Source organism: Poromitra crassiceps (genome assembly GCF_964638095.1).
Source record: "Poromitra crassiceps genome assembly, chromosome: 12".
In the NCBI taxonomy this organism is placed as follows: domain Eukaryota; kingdom Metazoa; phylum Chordata; class Actinopteri; order Beryciformes; family Melamphaidae; genus Poromitra; species Poromitra crassiceps.
In genome coordinates this window covers 12,639,089-12,657,628 of record NC_139632.1, presented here as the reverse complement: position 1 = coordinate 12,657,628, position 18,540 = coordinate 12,639,089, and the positions used below count along the sequence as shown (strand labels likewise).

General features: G+C 44.3%; 1 protein-coding gene across 1 annotated transcript in view; it reads left to right on the top strand.

Moving 5' to 3' along the window:
• The first annotated feature begins 5,484 nt into the window (after positions 1-5,484).
• The window catches only part of cpamd8 (C3 and PZP like alpha-2-macroglobulin domain containing 8), an 80,070-nt gene continuing 67,014 nt past the window's right edge, over positions 5,485-18,540 (top strand). The window contains exons 1-11 of the mRNA XM_083648266.1: positions 5,485-5,821; positions 8,294-8,445; positions 11,400-11,422; positions 13,688-13,853; positions 14,339-14,391; positions 15,151-15,168; positions 15,777-15,831; positions 16,369-16,482; positions 16,919-17,003; positions 17,865-17,973; positions 18,324-18,540. The exon at positions 18,324-18,540 is cut by the window's right edge and continues 11 nt beyond it. Of these exons, the coding sequence (XP_083504392.1) occupies positions 5,736-5,821; positions 8,294-8,445; positions 11,400-11,422; positions 13,688-13,853; positions 14,339-14,391; positions 15,151-15,168; positions 15,777-15,831; positions 16,369-16,482; positions 16,919-17,003; positions 17,865-17,973; positions 18,324-18,540 (1,078 nt within the window). The 5' untranslated portion in view covers positions 5,485-5,735. The remainder of the gene's footprint in view (positions 5,822-8,293; positions 8,446-11,399; positions 11,423-13,687; positions 13,854-14,338; positions 14,392-15,150; positions 15,169-15,776; positions 15,832-16,368; positions 16,483-16,918; positions 17,004-17,864; positions 17,974-18,323) is intronic.

Below are 18,540 nucleotides of genomic sequence, written 5' to 3'. Positions count from 1 at the left end.
TGCACTTGTTTAGAAACTTGGTTTATATTCCAGAGATGGAGGTTTTGAAATACAGGTATTGCATTTTCAGGCTACATTATATTTAGATTTGCCTGTAGATGCAGGTTTTAGCAGTGAGGCTGATGGTCTGTTGGTGTATGGACTCAGTTTGTTGTAGTTGTGAGCTCATCTCCATGGATTGGACACCTTTGGAAAAATTGTCTTTTCTATAGGGTTTCAATTATGGACTGTGATGAGCAGTCCTAAACACCCCCGTTCTATTTTTCTGTCTTATTTTAATGTAATGTGCACCAAATGGCTGAATTGCCCTAGAAGTGTTTGTGCACGTGTGCATGTGTTCAAAATTAAAGAAATTCTGTATTAATTAGCCTACTGTCTTCACATAAAAACAGTGTACATCATTATTAATTTGAGCAAAACTGGCCCTGCACCGACTGGAGGTCCCCCATGAACACTTGAAGTTGTGAACTTTCTATGTTCAAGTTCAGCTTTATTGTCATTAAAGCAATACACAAGGTACGGCAGAAACGAAATGACGATTGCATCTAGCCCACAAATAGTGCAATTTCATGAGAAGTACTGACAACCGACAATAAAGGTAGTAAATTAAAAATAAAGTGCTTTAGGGAAATTATTGCACATGCTAAAGAGCTTTTTAAAAACAGCATAAATAAATAAAAATAGCCTACTCTAATTTAAAAACTAAAATTAAAAAGTACCAACGATGGTACTTTTACTTGATTAAAGGACTTTTACTTGACATTTTACATGGACATTATCCCACAGACACTATCCTACCCCCTCCCCCTTAACACTTACACTTAAAGGACTTTTACATGGACATTATCCCACAGACACTATCCTACCCCCTCCCCCTTAACACTTACACTTAAAGGACTTTTACATGGGCGTTATCGCACAGACACTATCCTACCCATAGATATATATAAAGGCTAGATAGCTTACCCGCGCTGCCGGCCAATGGAGAGCGACGTCGTCGCATGGCGGCCATCTTGCCACAGGCAGCTCAGCTTTATATATATCTATGGGTTAAAAAAACGCTAACATTTTATTATTATTTTTCTCCAAATTACACCAAACTTAAACCGAAGCATCATCATCATGAGATGAATTCACGCACCTAGTTTCATGCAGTTTCATCCATTTTCCTAGGAGTTATGAGCATTTGTTGGGTTAGTATTATCTGTTGTCGGCAACATCAGATGATCATAACTCCTAGGAAAATGGATGAAACTGCATGAAACTTTGTGCCTGAATCCCTCTCATGGCATAGATGCTTCGGTTTAATTTTGGTGTAATTTGGAGCCCATCAAAAAAAAATTGTTTTTGGCCGTATCTCGGGAACGGAATATGCTTGTAATAAACCAAACCGTTTGTAAATCTGTCAAGATTTCAGCGAGTTATGAGTATTTTTGTCTGTGCAGGTCACTCACCCTCCAACAGCTACCATAGAATGTACCAGAAAGGCTTACTGTGGCAAGATGGCGGCCGTTCTTTTACATGGGCATTATCCCACAGACACTATCCTACCCCCTTATCACTTACACTTAAAGGACTTTTACATGGGCATTATCCCACAGACACTATCCTACCCCCTTATCACTTACACTTAAAGGACTTTTACATGGGCATTATCCCACAGACACTATCCTACCCCCTTATCACTTACACTTAAAGGACTTTTACATGGGCATTATCCCACAGACACTATCCTACCCCCTTATCACTTACACTTAAAGGACTTTTACATGGGCATTATCCCATGGACACAAAGGACTTTTACTTGACATTTTACATGGACATCCCACGGACATGACCCCCCACTCCTCCCCATTATGTCACTAAGGACTTTTACTTTGCACTTCATAGTTTATAATTTGAGATTGTTTAATGTTTGCTTCATCATCTACTCTTGCTGTGATCGCTGTGCTGCATACTGCACAAAGTCAAATTCCTCGTTGGTAACATGGTTACTCACTAGGACCATTATTACAATGAATTTTGAATAGAGACAAAATAATGTCATCTCTTTATGATCGCAGTACGCGAGGGGGCTCCACTGTGTGTGGGAAGCGCTGTGATCATCAGACCTTTCTGGATGACAAGCAAGTAGAGCAAATTGGCATCAGCCGTACCAAATGCATTGGAATTCAAGACTTCCCTAGAACGTGGACGAAGGTTCTTAACAGCAACAAGAATGTTTGCACTTACAGTTTTTCACGATTGTTAACACACATTTCTCAAAACAATAACGGCTTTCTCAAAACTGCACACACAAAAGACAAAACTGAAAACCTCACGCACAAAATGCTAAACCTGACACTCCCTAAGATGACTTTGCCATCAAATCTCTTAACTGTTCACAAAATGGAACTCGTGTTTTCATTTGGTACACAGCCATATTTTCAAATGACACACACATACCATTCATTGAGTACACACAACTAAGCATTTGCTGCACACTACCAAGCATTTACAGCACACTGAAGTGCAAATTTGAAAACAATCATAGAAATGGAACACACCATATGAATGACAATGACTCTGGAGAATGAGCCATTTCTCCTTTTGTCAAATGTCCCATGTAGGATAACTTTTTTCATAGTCAAACATAAAACAGCACACAAATATGCTGCAAAAAAAGTTTTATTTCGGTACACACAGACAACAGTAAAGTATTGTAAACCGGCCTGCTCAATCCCCCCCTCCCCAAAAATGAATTAGGCATCACGCCTCTGGTTCCTGTCTGGCTAGAGGGCCTCATCCACATCACAGTGGTCAGCCAGGATCCTAGTTTGTTTTTGTCGGAGTGTGATAGCGTTGTTCTCACGAACCATATTTACAATTTCAGTCTCCTGTTCGGCTGTGAAAGTGTGCGTTCTTCCTCCACGGTGTGGTTCTCTTTCAGTCCTGCAAAATACAAATACTGTGAGCACACTGTATTCTATTGATATGCAGTATTACAGTACACAAGGCAAATACATACCTGTTCTCCTTCCTGAAGGTTCTAATGATGGCAGCAACTGTGAAGCGGCTGAGATTTGGTTGGACCCTCTGGCCAGCCTCCCTCTTGCTCAACAGACCTGAATGTTTAGAGAGTTGAATATTTGTGTGTTGTAGGTTGATGCTTTGAGATTTTACTTGAGAAGTCAGAAGTGTGTGCAACAACTGAACATTGTGTGTAGTGTTTTGACAACAAGGTCATGTGTAATTGACATCAGAGTGTAAAGAAGGAAAGTCAGAGTCTAATGCAGATAAGGGAGTGTGAAGTAGTGCCAAATTGGGTCAAGCGATTGGTACATGAAGTGAAGGTTGTGCAAATTGTGCAGAATTTTTGCTTTTTGTGTGTTAACAATCGTGAAAAACTAATCACAAAGGGACGTATGAGTTGTTTGAAAACACTGCTGCAGACCTAAACCAACTGAAACCTCATTGGATCTGGTTGAATTTGAGGATGAACTTGAAGAAAATGAGAAAAATAACCTATTTTTATTTATTTTATTTTATTTATCCTTTATTTAACCAGGAAGGTCCCATTGAGATACAATATCTCTTCTGCCAGGGAGTCCTGGTCAAGATGGACAGCAAAATAAAAGGTTTCATGTAAAACAAAACAAAAACAAGAATACAAACAGGGACAAATAACATCACAGAATACAGACAGAAATACAATAAGCAAACAGACTACAAGGATTAAAGGCTAAAAAGAAACTTGACACTCGCACATTTCACATGCAATGACATTGTTCTATAAGAACAGATTTTAGAGTGTTTTTAAACATGTCCAGAGGGGGTAAAGATTTCATGTTTAAAACATCTTGTAACTCATTCCAGGCATATGGTGCATGAAAGGAGAAGGAAGATTTACCTAGCTCTGTTCGGGTTTTGGGGGCCAAGAGAATAATCTCTGATGACCGAGTGTTAAATCGGCTGTGGCGATAGGTCAATAAACTAGAAATATATAGAGGGAACTTACCTAATAAAGCTTTTAAAATAAAAATTAACATGTGGGTTTTTCTCCTTAGACTCAGAGAAGTCCATTGAACCATTTCATATAATTTACAATGATGTAAATTACATTTTGTTTGAGATATAACACCTGCCGCTCACAAAAAAGTAACTAAGTTACTCTGAATACATTTTAAATTTGCTACTTTTTTTTACTCAAGTAGATTTTTTAAACCAGTAATTTTACTTCTACTGGAGTACAATTTCATCAAATTAACAGTACTTCTACTTGAGTAGATTTTATTTGTACTCTTTGCACCCCTGCCAAATTGTTAATGGTACCACACACACTAAAGGCCATACTTTGGATCTAGTCCTTAATCTAGTGGTTTTCTCCCCATTCGCCTTTTTCATTTCAATTCACCCATTTTGTGTCTAAAAGGCAGCAAGTAACACAAGTGCAAGCAAGACAATGAGGGTTTCCAACTTACAATTCATTTATAGGTGATCCACATGCTGTGGCCCTCGTTAATGTCTTGCTTGCACCTGTGTTAATTGCTGCCTTTTAGACACAAATATATCAAAATGGGTGAATTGGGTGGGAAGTGAAAAAGGCTCATTAAGCCCACTGCAAGAAACTTTGGTGTTTTAGATTATTACGTCTGGGGTGAAGAGTTGGGTTTCAAAGTATTGTGTACCAAAAGCATTTGGACATGATTATTTATTGTGAAATTATTGCAATTATAATTATTTTTAGTTGGCATTTTTCATATGCCCTTCTCAACATTCTCTATAATGGAGCTCTTCCTCTCAAGGAAAGATTGCCCTCCACCCACCGACATCTCCATGGACAGCACCACTGTGTGTACCACTGTACCTGGACCCCTAGTGTATGTGAGCCGAGTTGCCACTTGGGGGCACCAAAACTCTGTAGAGAACAATGAACCCACTCCTGAGAGTCTGCAGGAAAAAGTAGGTTATTAGCTTAACTTAAATTACCTATATGCATAATTATATTTGATTGCAATGTTAGACAGCTGTTTTCACAGTCCTTTAGTAGGCCTATATCTTTAATTGTGCTGTTTACATACTTCATTCTACTAGCGTTGTAGCTTTAATAGCCTACTTGTATGCACATGTTTTTGTTTTTGTTTTACATTGCTTTGCCACTTTGATTGTACGCATACTAGTTGCTCGTGCAAATAAAGCCCAATTGAATTGACAGAGAGACCGTGAGAGAGAGAGAGAGAGAGAGAGAGAGAGAGAGCGCGAGAGGAGGGAGTGAATGAAGCGCTGCTGTAGGAACAAAAAAGGGAAAAGAAAGAATGAAACGCGCGGAGTAACTTCAAAGAGTTGACCAGGCACAGTCCCCCCCCCCTCTCTACATGCATGCTAAACATTTCCTACAGTGAGACATTTTCTGCGCGCTAAAGTGGGAGGACGCTCGTACGGTAATTTGTAATGCTGAAATATGAGAGAACGGAACCGGGGCGGATGAAGGCACATGGGAGAGGACTGTCCGTGTGCGTTGGGCTCTAAAAGGGAAAGAAAAAGGAGAAATCGATTTGCTTGGGACCATGGTAAAAACGTGATCATTGGTGGTTGCGGGCGAAACTCTGCACACCTTATCACACCAACCAACCAGCCTCAATGGATAGACCGCTGTCGACCTAGAGACTGGTGAAAAAGTTAATTTCCACTTTTTTACTACAGTTAGTAGATCGAACCTCCTTTAGAGGGGAGATATCTCGGCTACTGAGACCAAAATGTTGAGGTTCTCTTTGACAGCTTTGAGTCTTTCATGGACTTTGTTCATCTGCAACGTGAGCAGAAGTTATGCACAAGAGAGACAGTAAGTTTTCTTTACGCATTTGCTTTGATATTCACTGATGTTTTGACTGGTATGCGTTTTCCATTCTCTTACCAAATTTGCAAACAGTTGGTCAATCGTGTCTAAAATATTATGCAACTATCAAATAATGTATCAGATATTTGGGGGAATTGTCCAAATGATTTGACCTGTGCTCATGTGAGACTGTAACCTTAACTATTTATCTGTATCTAGCTATTACCATAATCAGTATATTATGTTAAATTAATTTTAATGTTACCCAATTGTCCCATTCACATCTGTCAGATTAACAGAGTATTGGAATGTAAGTGGTGACTGTGACTAGATGTCTCTAGTGTTATTACACTTTAGTAACATGTTAACACCGTGCACCTTCATTCATGTTGTTGGATTTCAGTGCAGAGGGTAGCAGTTGGATACAGCCAGTGATATGGAGAAGAAGCGTGCATGGTTGTTTGTGTTCTGCATGCCCATGAATGGAAAAATGATGCAGCTTTTGGATAGGTTTCCTCATGTCCATTGAGATAATAAGCTTCTGGGCTTGGCAAAACACACGTCCGTTTATTCAGTTTATCCCTCTCTAGACAGAGAGGCCAACCAGATACAATTGATTTAGGACTCTTTATAGATGCTATCATCAGGCTGCTGTCAACAGGGTGCTGCTGGTTCACAGCTTAACCCTGACCTGGAGAGCTTTGCTGCCAGGTTGTCCAGAGGGGAGGGAGCTGGTGGGAGCGCAAGTCAATGTAGAGAATAGACAGGATAGGCTCGACTCAAAGCCCTTCTCAGGGACTGAGCAGCTCTCAGCTGAGGCAGAGTCTAGCAGGAGGGCAGAGAACATCACGGGGCCACGTGAGTGAAAAAAACAACAACTGTGGGACTGAGCGACTACAAAAGAAGAAGAAGAAGAAGTTCCTCAGGCACTGAGCAACAGCTGAGGAGCAAAGTCGGGCAAAAACAAACGAGAGAGCTTGAGTGCACGAAGCCGTGTGATTGAAATAAGCATGGTCACCACCACCACCACCACCTGACCTGATCCAGGCTCATCAAAGAGCTGGTGAAACTTACTGTAGATCAAACGCACAGTCAATTTCCTCCTATTATCTTCCTATTCTCAAAGCCTCGTTTTCCAGGGGGATTTTCCTCATGACTTTCTCTCTCAGGAACTGCCTCTGGCTCCCAGCGCAGTAATGCCAACCACCTGATTCCACTCTCACTCCTCATTTGTGTGATCTTCAGCGGAGTTAGCGGGGGAGCGCTCCGACATGAGCAGTAAGGGCCTGTCTGCTCTTAGCGTGATGTGGAATGACAGGGGTTTGAACCGGTGCTCCTGCATGGGAGACCTCATTAGATCGATCAAAGAGAAGATATTTAGGCTTACAATGTCCAATACGCAGGCACATGTGGGTTGATTTGTGGAGTCGTGGACTGCGTCTGCTTTATTCAAATCAACACACATGCTTAGGAATAATATATAACAATACTCAAACACAGCAGCACATGCCATTTGGTGGAGTACCCTCTCCTTTGTATTTAGCACTGGGGTCACCCCCTAACTTTGGCATTGTTAACGCTATGCTCGACCCAATGAGTTATACAGGTCCAAGCTAACAGGAGCACCTATTACTCAGCAGATATAACATGCCAGATGGCATAGCCTTTCATCCAAGGTAAAACTTAAATTGGTCTTTTTGCTTTTTTTTCAGGCTGCTTATGCATCAAAGAATGACCTTTGCTCTGTGACCTCGGTGACAACCGCCTTCCTTCAATTAAATGTCAGAGTGACTGTGTGGAATCTCGGTCGTTATTTTTTTCCAACCAGACGCCAAGGTTCTGTCAGAGGTGCCAGACCACCCAACGAGAACACTAGAGCCCAAAGCTCATTGGCCAACAGGTAGCGTGTCCCTGGTAACCACGCAATTAAACCTGATCTCGCTGCACAAATCCATGTGGAATGTGCCTGTGTGTGTGTGTGTCTGTGTGTGTGTGTGTGCGTGCGCGTGTGTGCGCGTGTGCACGTGCGTATCAGGGAGACAGAGAAACGGAGATTGAGAGAGAAATGTGAATTTCCACTTAATTCAGCGACATGATTTGCTGCATGTTGAAGTCATGCGCTGCAGCAGCGGCGCACGGCCTTGTTTGTCCAAACGGCACTGCGATTATCCGCGTTCACTTCTAATCACAAATAGTAAGTGGTCTCAGTGCTGGGATGCTCCTGGGAAAGCAGCCAATGCAATACATATACAGGATGTGTTGAGATATAGATCATAATATTTATTATTTACCCTATGGTCCTGTTCCTGTCTACGCTCACACTCTCACCTCTCATCTACCTCTCCAACCACCAATGTCTAACCACACTCCTCCTCTTCTCTGCTACCGCTCCCTCTCCCCCCATTCCACCTCTCTCCACTCCCCCCCCCCCCCCCCCCCAAACTTGCACTCCTGCTGTCCTCTTGGCCGGCCACTCAGAGGTTACCTGGTGGCTGCCCCCTCTGTGTTTCGAGCAGGCGTAGAGGAGTCCATCAGCGTGACCATCTTCAACGCGAAGGCGGAGACCCGTGTGCAGGTGCAGCTGTCGGTGAAGGGGGAGACGGTGGCTCACAGCCATGGCTCACTGCTTGGTGAGAACTCGTTCGCTTAGCGAAGATCACAATGCTGCCACAATAGCTTTGTTTTGAGAAGAATGCGGAAAAAAACAGCACGAAAAAAGGATACATTTCAAAAACAACATTGATACAGTCGGTCTGTTTGGGAACGCCCACACAATGTTACTATGGTTGGCACACGAGTGGGGTAAACACCCCCCCCATATATCTCAATGGGCTGACTCACCAAAGGACGGTGCTGCTGGGGCTCTACACTACAGGATTGGGGATTCTAGAGCAGGGGCCAGGTACATAGACGAAGTCTGTACAGATGTACGTTTACTGCGGTGGTTGAATGCCCCGATCCTGTCTGCCTGGGCTGGGCTAGCAGCTAAATGCTAACTATGCTGAATGGGGAGAACGGGAGGATTTGCACCACCCTGACCACGCCCCCAGCCAGCTTACCCCAGCGTCTATGACGAGACATTGACTGTTAGCTATAGCAAGTAGGGGTGGGAATCGCTGAGTAGCTCACGATACGATATCGTCACGATACTTGGCCCTCGATAACGATATTATCACGATACAGCGATACTGCGATAATCGATATATTGGAAGACGATACATCACGATACCTGTGTAACTGAAGAGAAAAAAATACCCCTAAAAGGCAAGAAGCAGGTATTATGTATTTATTAGCAGAATTGACATGAACTCTCTCAGAGTTCACTCACTCACTCATAACATTTTCGATACCACGGAGGAAAAGTTACACATTAAGTCTTTTTATTATTATTATTAAAACAAGAAAACCTATATAACCTACCTACCTATATCATTTCTAAAAGTAGATATTAATGATCAAACATTTCCATTCATGTAGCCTACAGTATTTATGTTTTTGTTTCAACTACAAACATAAATAAACGTCAACTTGAAACTATGTTTGAACTACCACACACAGCATAATATTTTAGCCTGTTTATTATTATTATTATTATTATTTTTTTTTTTTTTTTAAATAAACATATCGATACTTGGTGCCAGTGTATCGATAACGTATCGCAAGTGGAAATATCGTGATACCGTGAGTATCGATATTTTGTCCCACCCCTAATAGCAAGAGCAGTGCACCCTCCTGTGGTTTTGTGACTCTATACACTTGAGAGTTGCAGGAAACAAATTGTTTTCCGGGTAGTGTAGCGGTAGATTCCCTCCCTACCAACACGAGAGTCGCAGGTGCGGCTTGATCGGGCGTCCATACAGGCACAATTGTTCATGTCTGCGCGTAGCCGGATTAAGGGTATGAGTCCCGCTCACTGCACTAGCACCTCCTCTGGTCAGTCGGGGCACCTGTTCGGGGTGGGGGATTGGGGGGAGTAGCGTGATCCTCCCACGTGCTATTGTTCTGCCGGTGAAACTCCTTGCTGTCAGGTGTTCAAAGAAGCTGCTGGCGACTGCACATGTATCGGAGGAAGCATGTGCTAGTCTACAACTCGCCACAGATCGGCAGAGGGGGTGGAGCAACGACTGGGACAGCAGGGGGAATTAGCCAAGTACAATTGGGGAGGAAAAAAACAAGAAATAAACTCTTGAGGGGCCAGGCCCTCCCCAGGCAGAAGACTGATGTCTGCCACTCCAGTACCAGAACCTCTCGTCACAGGGACAGCTTCTACCCAACTGCCATCTGCCTCTTCAATGAGACCCGAAAGCGACACAAATCAGGACTTCGTCACTCCCTATGGGAGACAAATCTGATAAAAAGCATAATATATTATATATATATATATATATATATACTGTATGTATATATATATATACTGTATATATATACTGTATATATATATATATATACTGTATATATATATATATATATATATATATATATATATATATATATATATATATATATATATTTATATATATATATATAAGGAGTTGCAGGAAGCGATGTTGCGAGAGTCAGGAGTGGAAACTGTGCAGGGTACATAAACTACTTGAGCCGTCCAGATGCCCCCTCATGTGATTTGTTAAAAGGATCTTACACTTTCAGGGAGGCAGACTAAAAAGAATACACACAGACTGAACACAGACACACTCCCTCCCACGCACACACTAAAGAATACACACAGACTGGACACAGACACACTCCCTCCCACGCACACACTAAAGAATACACACAGACTGGACACAGACACACTCCCTCCCACGCACACACTAAAGAATACACACAGACTGGACACAGACACACTCCCTCCCACACACTAAAAAGAATACACACAGACTGAACACAGACACACTCCCTCCCACGCACAGACCAAAGAATACACACAGACTGAACACAGACACACTCCCTCCCACGCACACACTAAAAAGAATACACACAGACTGAACACAGACTTGTCCTGAGTGTGTGCCTCTGACCAGCCGGCGATCTCATGGGCGCTCCCCTGGTTTGGAGGCGTTGCGGCGCGGGCCCAGCCCCGGCCCAGCAGGGCGGCGCTGAGTGTATACACACGTGTGTGATTTGTTTGACAGCACCACTAATAGATGAGGCGGGCACAGTGACGGGCTGCAGCTGGACTTCCTGCTAAGCCAGGCTCAACAACTCCCAGTCAAACTGGGCCGCAGACTAGTAGCACTTACCGGATAATAATAGTATTGCAGAGAATGGGTGGTTTGTTATAACCGAGACGTGTTATTAGGCACACAGCAAGGGTGGGGGAAAAGCTCTGAGAGATTTAAACCCAATTGAGCTTAACTTAACTGTTGTCCTTGTAAGTCACTTTGTAATCTTGGCCAGGTCTCTCTTGTAAAAGAGACTTCCGTTTAATCTCAATAAGGTAATATCTAGTTAAATAAAGGTTAAATAAAATATTATAGAAGGCCAGGTTGGGGGGGGGGGGGGGCGGTATCTCCATCCATACCGAAATATAAAGGCTTTTTAATCTGCAATATTCCCCATATAATATTTCTCTGTTCTATTTCAGACAAAGGCACCATCAAACTAAAGGTGAGTGTAACTTTCGGGACTTTCCATTTGTTTTTGCCATTGTGTCCTATAGACATGCAGCTTTGTGGCCTATAGACATGCTGCTTTTCCAAAGATCTCCAAAAATGCACAGCGATGTTTTGGTGCCGACAGCTGCACAGTAGTGAGAGCCCCCCTTGTCCGTTTGTGCACATTCCTCAGGCAACATGCAAATCAACACTAACATTATTTGTAATGCAACATCTGTCTCCGCACATTCATTGGGAATAAGGTAACAGCCTCGATATAATATGCAACAGCTGTTGACGTGCATGTATGGTCCACCGCCCCCGAAGGCTGGGATAGATCAATCTAGTGTGCAGTATGCACCACTCCATTCCTCCCCCCTCTCTCCCCTGCTCGCTCTCCCCCCTGTAACCTCTCTCTCCCCTGCTCGCTCTCCCCCCTGTAACCTCTCTCTCCCCTGCTCGCTCTCCTCCCTGTAACCTCTCTCTCCCCTGCTCGTTCTCCTCCCTGTAACCTCTCTCTCCGCTGCTCGCTCTCCTCCCTGTAACCTCTCTCTCCCCTGCTCGCTCTCCTCCCTGTAACCTCTCTCTCCGCTGCTCGCTCTCCTCCCTGTAACCTCTCTCTCCCCTGCTCGCTCTCCTCCCTGTAACCTCTCTCTCCCCTGCTCGCTCTCCTCCCTGTAACCTCTCTCTCCGCTGCTCGCTCTCCTCCCTGTAACCTCTCTCTCCCCTGCTCGCTCTCCTCCCTGTAACCTCTCTCTCCCCTGCTCGCTCTCCTCCCTGTAACCTCTCTCTCCGCTGCTCGCTCTCCTCCCTGTAACCTCTCTCTCCTCTGCTCGCTCTCCTCCCTGTAACCTCTCCCCTCCTCGCTCTCCTCCCTGTAACCTCTCTCTCCCCTGCTCGCTCTCCTCCCTGTAACCTCTCTCTCCCCTGCTCGCTCTCCTCCCTGTAGCCTCTCTCTCCCCTGCTCGCTCTCCTCCCTGTAACCTCTCTCTCCCCTGCTCGCTCTCCTCCCTGTAACCTCTCTCTCCCCTGCTCGCTCTCCTCCCTGTAGCCTCTCTCTCCCCTGCTCGCTCTCCTCCCTGTAACCTCTCTCTCCCCTGCTCGCTCTCCTCCCTGTAGCCTCTCTCTCCCCTGCTCGCTCTCCTCTCTGTAACCTCTCTCTCCCCTGCTCGCTCTCCTCCCTGTAACCTCTCTCTCCCCTGCTCGCTCTCCTCCCTGTAACCTCTCTCTCCCCTGCTCGCTCTCCTCCCTGTAACCTCTCTCTCTGCTGCTCGCTCTCCTCCCTGTAACCTCTCTCTCCCCTGCTCGCTCTCCTCCCTGTAACCTCTCTCTCTGCTGCTCGCTCTCCTCCCTGTAACCTCTCTCTCCCCTGCTCGCTCTCCTCCCTGTAACCTCCACCCTCATTCTGATGAAATACAGTCATGTGTAGTGTGCCGTGTTATGGCTTGGCATCGTCCACTGCTCTTTAAGTTGTTTTCATTTCTGTGTTCTAGCCTCAGTTTCCTAAAACTCTATTCATGTTGAACCAAGGTGGGAGTCAGCATCAGTCAGTTGCTGCTGGTAAATTGTGACTGACTGACTGATGATGATAAGTGACTGACTCCTGATAAACTTCGACTTCACTTCATCAAGCCCATTGGCAGGCGGAAGATAGGGGTGTAACGTTCACGATTGGGTCCTGTACGTTTTCGATACAGCAAAAATGTAGAAATATCAGAGAAATGTCCTTGATTTATTTTCATTTTACTTACCGTATTTTATTATTTACACAGTCTAATTTAAATTTGTATTTCAAATTTAGTTTCAATCTGTTTTTTGTTTTAACACTTAGTCTTTTTGGTCTCAGTTTTAGTTTACCATGATATCCTTATAGAAGACGTGCACTGTTCAGCAGTGGAAGATTCGTTTCCGTTTCCGGTTTGCAAATGCATATTGAACCTAAAGCCTCATACCTAAACGGTTCGGTACCAATACGCGCATCGTTACATGCCTAGCGGAAGAGCTTTTGGATTTAAACACAAACTTTGGCTTGTAAAAATTTCGGACTGACCGGTGACATTTTGTGGATTGGCTTGCCGCTGCAGTAGACAGGATTCCCTCAAGGCACTACTAGAAGCTGTCATGTTGATGATGCAGGGTTGGAACAAACACGAGAAGTTATATGAAGAACCTACTGTATATGAAGCTCTGTACCTCACTGATTGAAAATGAACTTCTCCTGCTGTTTTTGCCTCCTGCAAATCCAGCCCTGACCCTTGTTGTGTGTGTCTGCCTCCAGGTCCCCCCTGGACTGAGAGGACAGGCCCACCTGAAGGTGTGGGGAAACCGCCACCTCACAGAGGGAGGCTACATCTTCCACAACTACACCACCGTCACAGTGGAGAGCAAGGGCACGGCTGTCTTCATCCAGACCGACAAGCCCGTCTACAAACCCAAACATAAAGGTCCCCTCATCATCACGCACCTGCTAGTTAATCTGCTACCTAATGTATGGAAATGCATAGAATCAAAGGGGATTTTTTTAAGTGTCTTTCTTGGCATAGAATAGGACTTCTCATTATGCAGTCAAAGGTAATATGACTTGACGTTTGTCATGTGGATGCTGATTTTGGATCAAACATATCCGGTTATATGAAGAAGTGATATTGAAATAAGTCCTATGGTCTTATTATGTCATTCTGATAGTTATATCATTATGTCATTCTGATAGTTATATGATCGTTCATTAAATCTGATATATTAAATTGTAATTTATCATATTAGTTCAGTCCGTTCATTAAATATATACATTTGTTCCTAGACTTGTAAAAGATGAAGATGATAAGAACCTACTACATATTGTTTAATCACATGAAGGTTTTGCTGTTGGACGCATAGAGACCTTCTGCATTTGAAAAGCTCAATGGTGTGTTTCTCTCTCTGGCTTCAGTGCTCATCAACGTGTACACCGTCACCCCGGACCTGAGGCCAATAAATGACAAGGTAATATTTCTCTCAGGTGCAACTCATACCTCAGCATAAAGAATATTGCATGCGTGTGCATCAATGAAGAATACAAAGTAACCGTCTATAGTCAATAATGTAGGGATTAGGGGACATGAATGAGGGCATCATGTATCAAGTCTTCATGCCAAATCACAATGTATCTTAATGATGGTATGTGCTGAGAAAATGATTTCAATTGATTAAATTATTAATAGAATATAATATTAAATATGACATTTATTGCTAATAGAATTGATAGGGATTTCCCCAGCAGCAGTGGCTAGCCTTCAGTGTTTTCTTAAATGATACATGTTTTTCTTATTGCATCTACACTTCAGCTATAGGACAGCACCCATCATATTTAGCGTGAACATATTTTCCCGGCCCTAATTGGGGGAATTAAGAGGGGGAAGCTAAGTCTGCCCTGAGTGCACAGAAATGTACAGTGACCTGCCGTATTTGCAGAAGCCAGGCTAGAGTCGTTTCTGCTGGAATGTTAGCGAAGGCTCCAAATATACCGTGCGACTGTGCAGACAGACGCGTTATTGATGTTTGCAGCTATAAAGGTGGGCTGCTGGCAGAGGGCAGGATGCACTTTCACAGATGGATGCTTGTTGGACAGAGAAGGAGCAGGGTGAAGAGCAGAGGGGGAGAGAGAGGGAGAGGTTCCTCAGTGGCTTTGCAGCGTTTGATCTTGTCCGTGCCATCCTTGACTTGAGCTTCTCTTCTTCTGCTTTTCTCTCTTTCTCTTCACAGATCGAGGCGTATGTTGTGGTGAGTGGAGGCCGGGCAGGACCACCCGGGGTGGCAGCGCCACGTCCGGGAGTCCGGGAGGTGGCCCTTTGATTACAGGGCAGCTCACCTAGATAACAGGGTGCTCTTTGGAGGACGTGCACATGAAAGGAGGCTCTTCTCTTCTCTTCTCTTCTCTTCTCTTCTCTTCTCTTCTCTTCTCTTCTCTCCTCTCCTCTCCTCTCCTCTCCTCTCCTCCTCTCTTCTGTTCTCACACATACACTTTACTCACTGGCTGCCCACAATCATTCTCAGACCCTGAGATGTTTTTAGGGCAGATATAAGCTGCTGCTTCATAAGAGGCTGTAAGAAGTCCATGCATGACTTATGACTGTCTAGCGATAAGTGCTTAGATGTTTTCCTACTCTCTCACCTGCAGCCTGTGTCTCACCTGAGGATACGTTGTCAAACTATTTTGACACTGTTTTGAGATGGGAGTGAGGTCTGAGGGTCAAGTTCAGTTCAATTACTACTATTACAGTACAACACCATCCAACACTCGTGTGTGCAATTAAATAAGAGATACGACACTTACACATCAGAGGTGAAATCTGATCAGCGTTTTCTCATCTGCTCATTTTATCTTCCAGGATCCAAGAGGATCCAGGATGGTCCAGTGGAAGGGGCTTAAATCCATCTGCTGTGGTGAGAGACTTCTTCTACAATGTATTTGCGCCACCAATGTTTCTCCGAGGGATGTTTTTAGTGAAGCAGAAAGGCTTCTGAAACACCTGTTTGCTTTTAGTATTGCATATGATAGTACAACTCCTCACTGAATTCAATACTTTAGATCAGTGGTTGCCAACCACCGGGCCGCGGACCGATACCGGGCCGCAACGCATTTGGTACCGGGCCGTGAGCCCGGTCCAAAAAAATTAAAAAATAAACGTCAACTTTAAACTACGTTTCAACTACCACACAGCCTATAATATTATAGCCTATGTTAATAAAAAAAATATATATATTATTATTAAAATTGACAACCGGTCCGCGACTTTTCTTTCCATCTATCTACCGGTCCTTGGCACAAAAAAGGTTGGGAACCCCTGCTTTAGATAGTAGGGCATCCAGGTTTTGCAGAGGTAGATTTCCTGCCTACCAACACGAGGGTCGCAGGTTCGAGCCCCCATGTTGCACACATGTATTATACTGGGTAACAGTTGCTTTTGTTTGTCTCGTCAGGTGTTGTCAACATGAGTTTCCCTCTGTCGGACCAGCCTGTATTCGGAGAGTGGTTTATCTTTGTGGAGATGCAGGGCCACACCTACAACAAGTCCTTTGAAGTGCAGAAGTATGGTGAGGACCTGAAGATACCATAACAGTGTATAGTGTTGTTTGTCCTTGATCATTTGAGGACCTTGTGGTTGGGAGATTTACATTTGAGAAGAATTTGGAGCAGTTTAAATTGCCTCTTTATCCTGGCTCAAAACTCACTTTTATCCTGTAGCATTGAAGCCCTCTTGATTTATCTGGTTGTGCATTGTTGTTTAGCGTGATTAAAAAATATATACATTCTGATTTGTGCAGCACTCTGATCAAATCCAGTTGTTTTTTGTCCTGTACTGTAGAATGTGTGTTAGGAAAAAAAAATATATATATATATATATTTTCAGGGCAATGTATAATCAGTGCAATTGTAGAATAACACCAACTTAATGCATAACCAACATGATCAAATGCAAATAGAATAACAAAAGTAATATTCTCTTGCTCCTCCTCCTCCTCCTCACAGTGATGCCCAAGTTTGAGTTGGTGATTGATCCGCCACACTACATCCGTGACCTGACCTCGTGTGAACAGGCCACTGTCAGGGCCAGGTGAGTCTCTGTGAACAGGACACTGTCAGGGCCAGGTGAGTCTCTGTGAACAGGCCACTGTCAGGGCCAGGTGAGTCTCTGTGAACAGAACACTGTCAGGGCCAGGTGAGTCTCTGTGAACAGAACACTGTCAGGGCCAGGTGAGTCTCTGTGAACAGATCACCGTCAGGGCCAGGTTAGTCTCTGTGAACAGATCACTGTCAGGGCCAGGTGAGTCTCTGTGAAACAGGACACTGTCAGGGCCAGGTGAGTCTCTGTGAACAGGACACTGTCAGGGCCAGGTTAGTCTCTGTGAACAGGCCACTGTCAGGGCCAGGTGAGTCTCTGTGAACAGGACACTGTCAGGACCAGGTGAGTCTCTGTGAACAGGACACTGTCAGGGCCAGGTTAGTCTCTGTGAACAGGACACTGTCAGGGCCAGGTTAGTCTCTGTGAACAGGACACTGTCAGGGCCAGGTGAGTCTCTGTGAACAGGACACTGTCAGGGCCAGGTGAGTCTCTGTGAACAGGACACTGTCAGGACCAGGTGAGTCTCTGTGAACAGGACACTGTCAGGGCCAGGTTAGTCTCTGTGAACAGGCCACTGTCAGGGCCAGGTGAGTCTCTGTGAACAGGACACTGTCAGGGCCAGGTGAGTCTCTGTGAACTCTGTATAACAAGAGTAGAGCCAGGGGCTGAAAAACCCAAATCCTCCTTTGCCAGAGGGATTTTCTTTTGGCTCACAGTCTATGAAAGCTTCCATTCAATGTGCTGGTGTATTATATTATTATATATATGGTATTATATGCGATTGCACTTTTTATAGCATGATACTCATCGTGTTGAATTGTATGTATGCCGATACATCTTAATGTTGTGCAGGTATACCTTTGGGAAGCCAGTGACAGGGAAGCTGACAGTCAATATGACAGTGAATGGAGTTGGCTACTATCGCCATGAGATGGGCCATCCTGTGGTCAAAAGCATGGAGGTGAGTTTATTTAATCCCTGGTCAACAACTATCCTATTCCTGATATTGATCATATCCTGCTGTGTGCCAAGTGATTTCAAGGCCCATATGGATACCAAACTGCTATTCTTTCTCAAACGCCGTCCTCAGCGTGTATACACTCTGAGGATGGCTTAACCGCGAAACGCGTCCGTGTGATACTACGCTGTGCGTTGCTGTTATGAACTAATAAAAGTTCCTAGTAAAAGGACATTGGAGTGCTGGCTGTTTTTTCCCTATTTTGAACTTCTGTGAGCCTTGCACCCGGAAAACTGCACATAAGACGGAGAGTGCGCGTTTATACCCTGCTTCCACTCTGCTACTGTTGTCAGATCAAAGGCTCAGCCACCTTCAGCCTGTGTGTGAAGGACATGATGCCTGTGGATGTGGCGGATCACTTCCGAGGCACGGTGAGCATGTGGGCGTCGGTGACCAGCATGGACGGAAGCAGGCAGACCACGTTTCACGACTCCACACCCGTCCATAAGCAGCTCATCGACATCAAGTACTCCAAGGACACACGCAAACAGTTCAAGCCTGGTCTGCCAT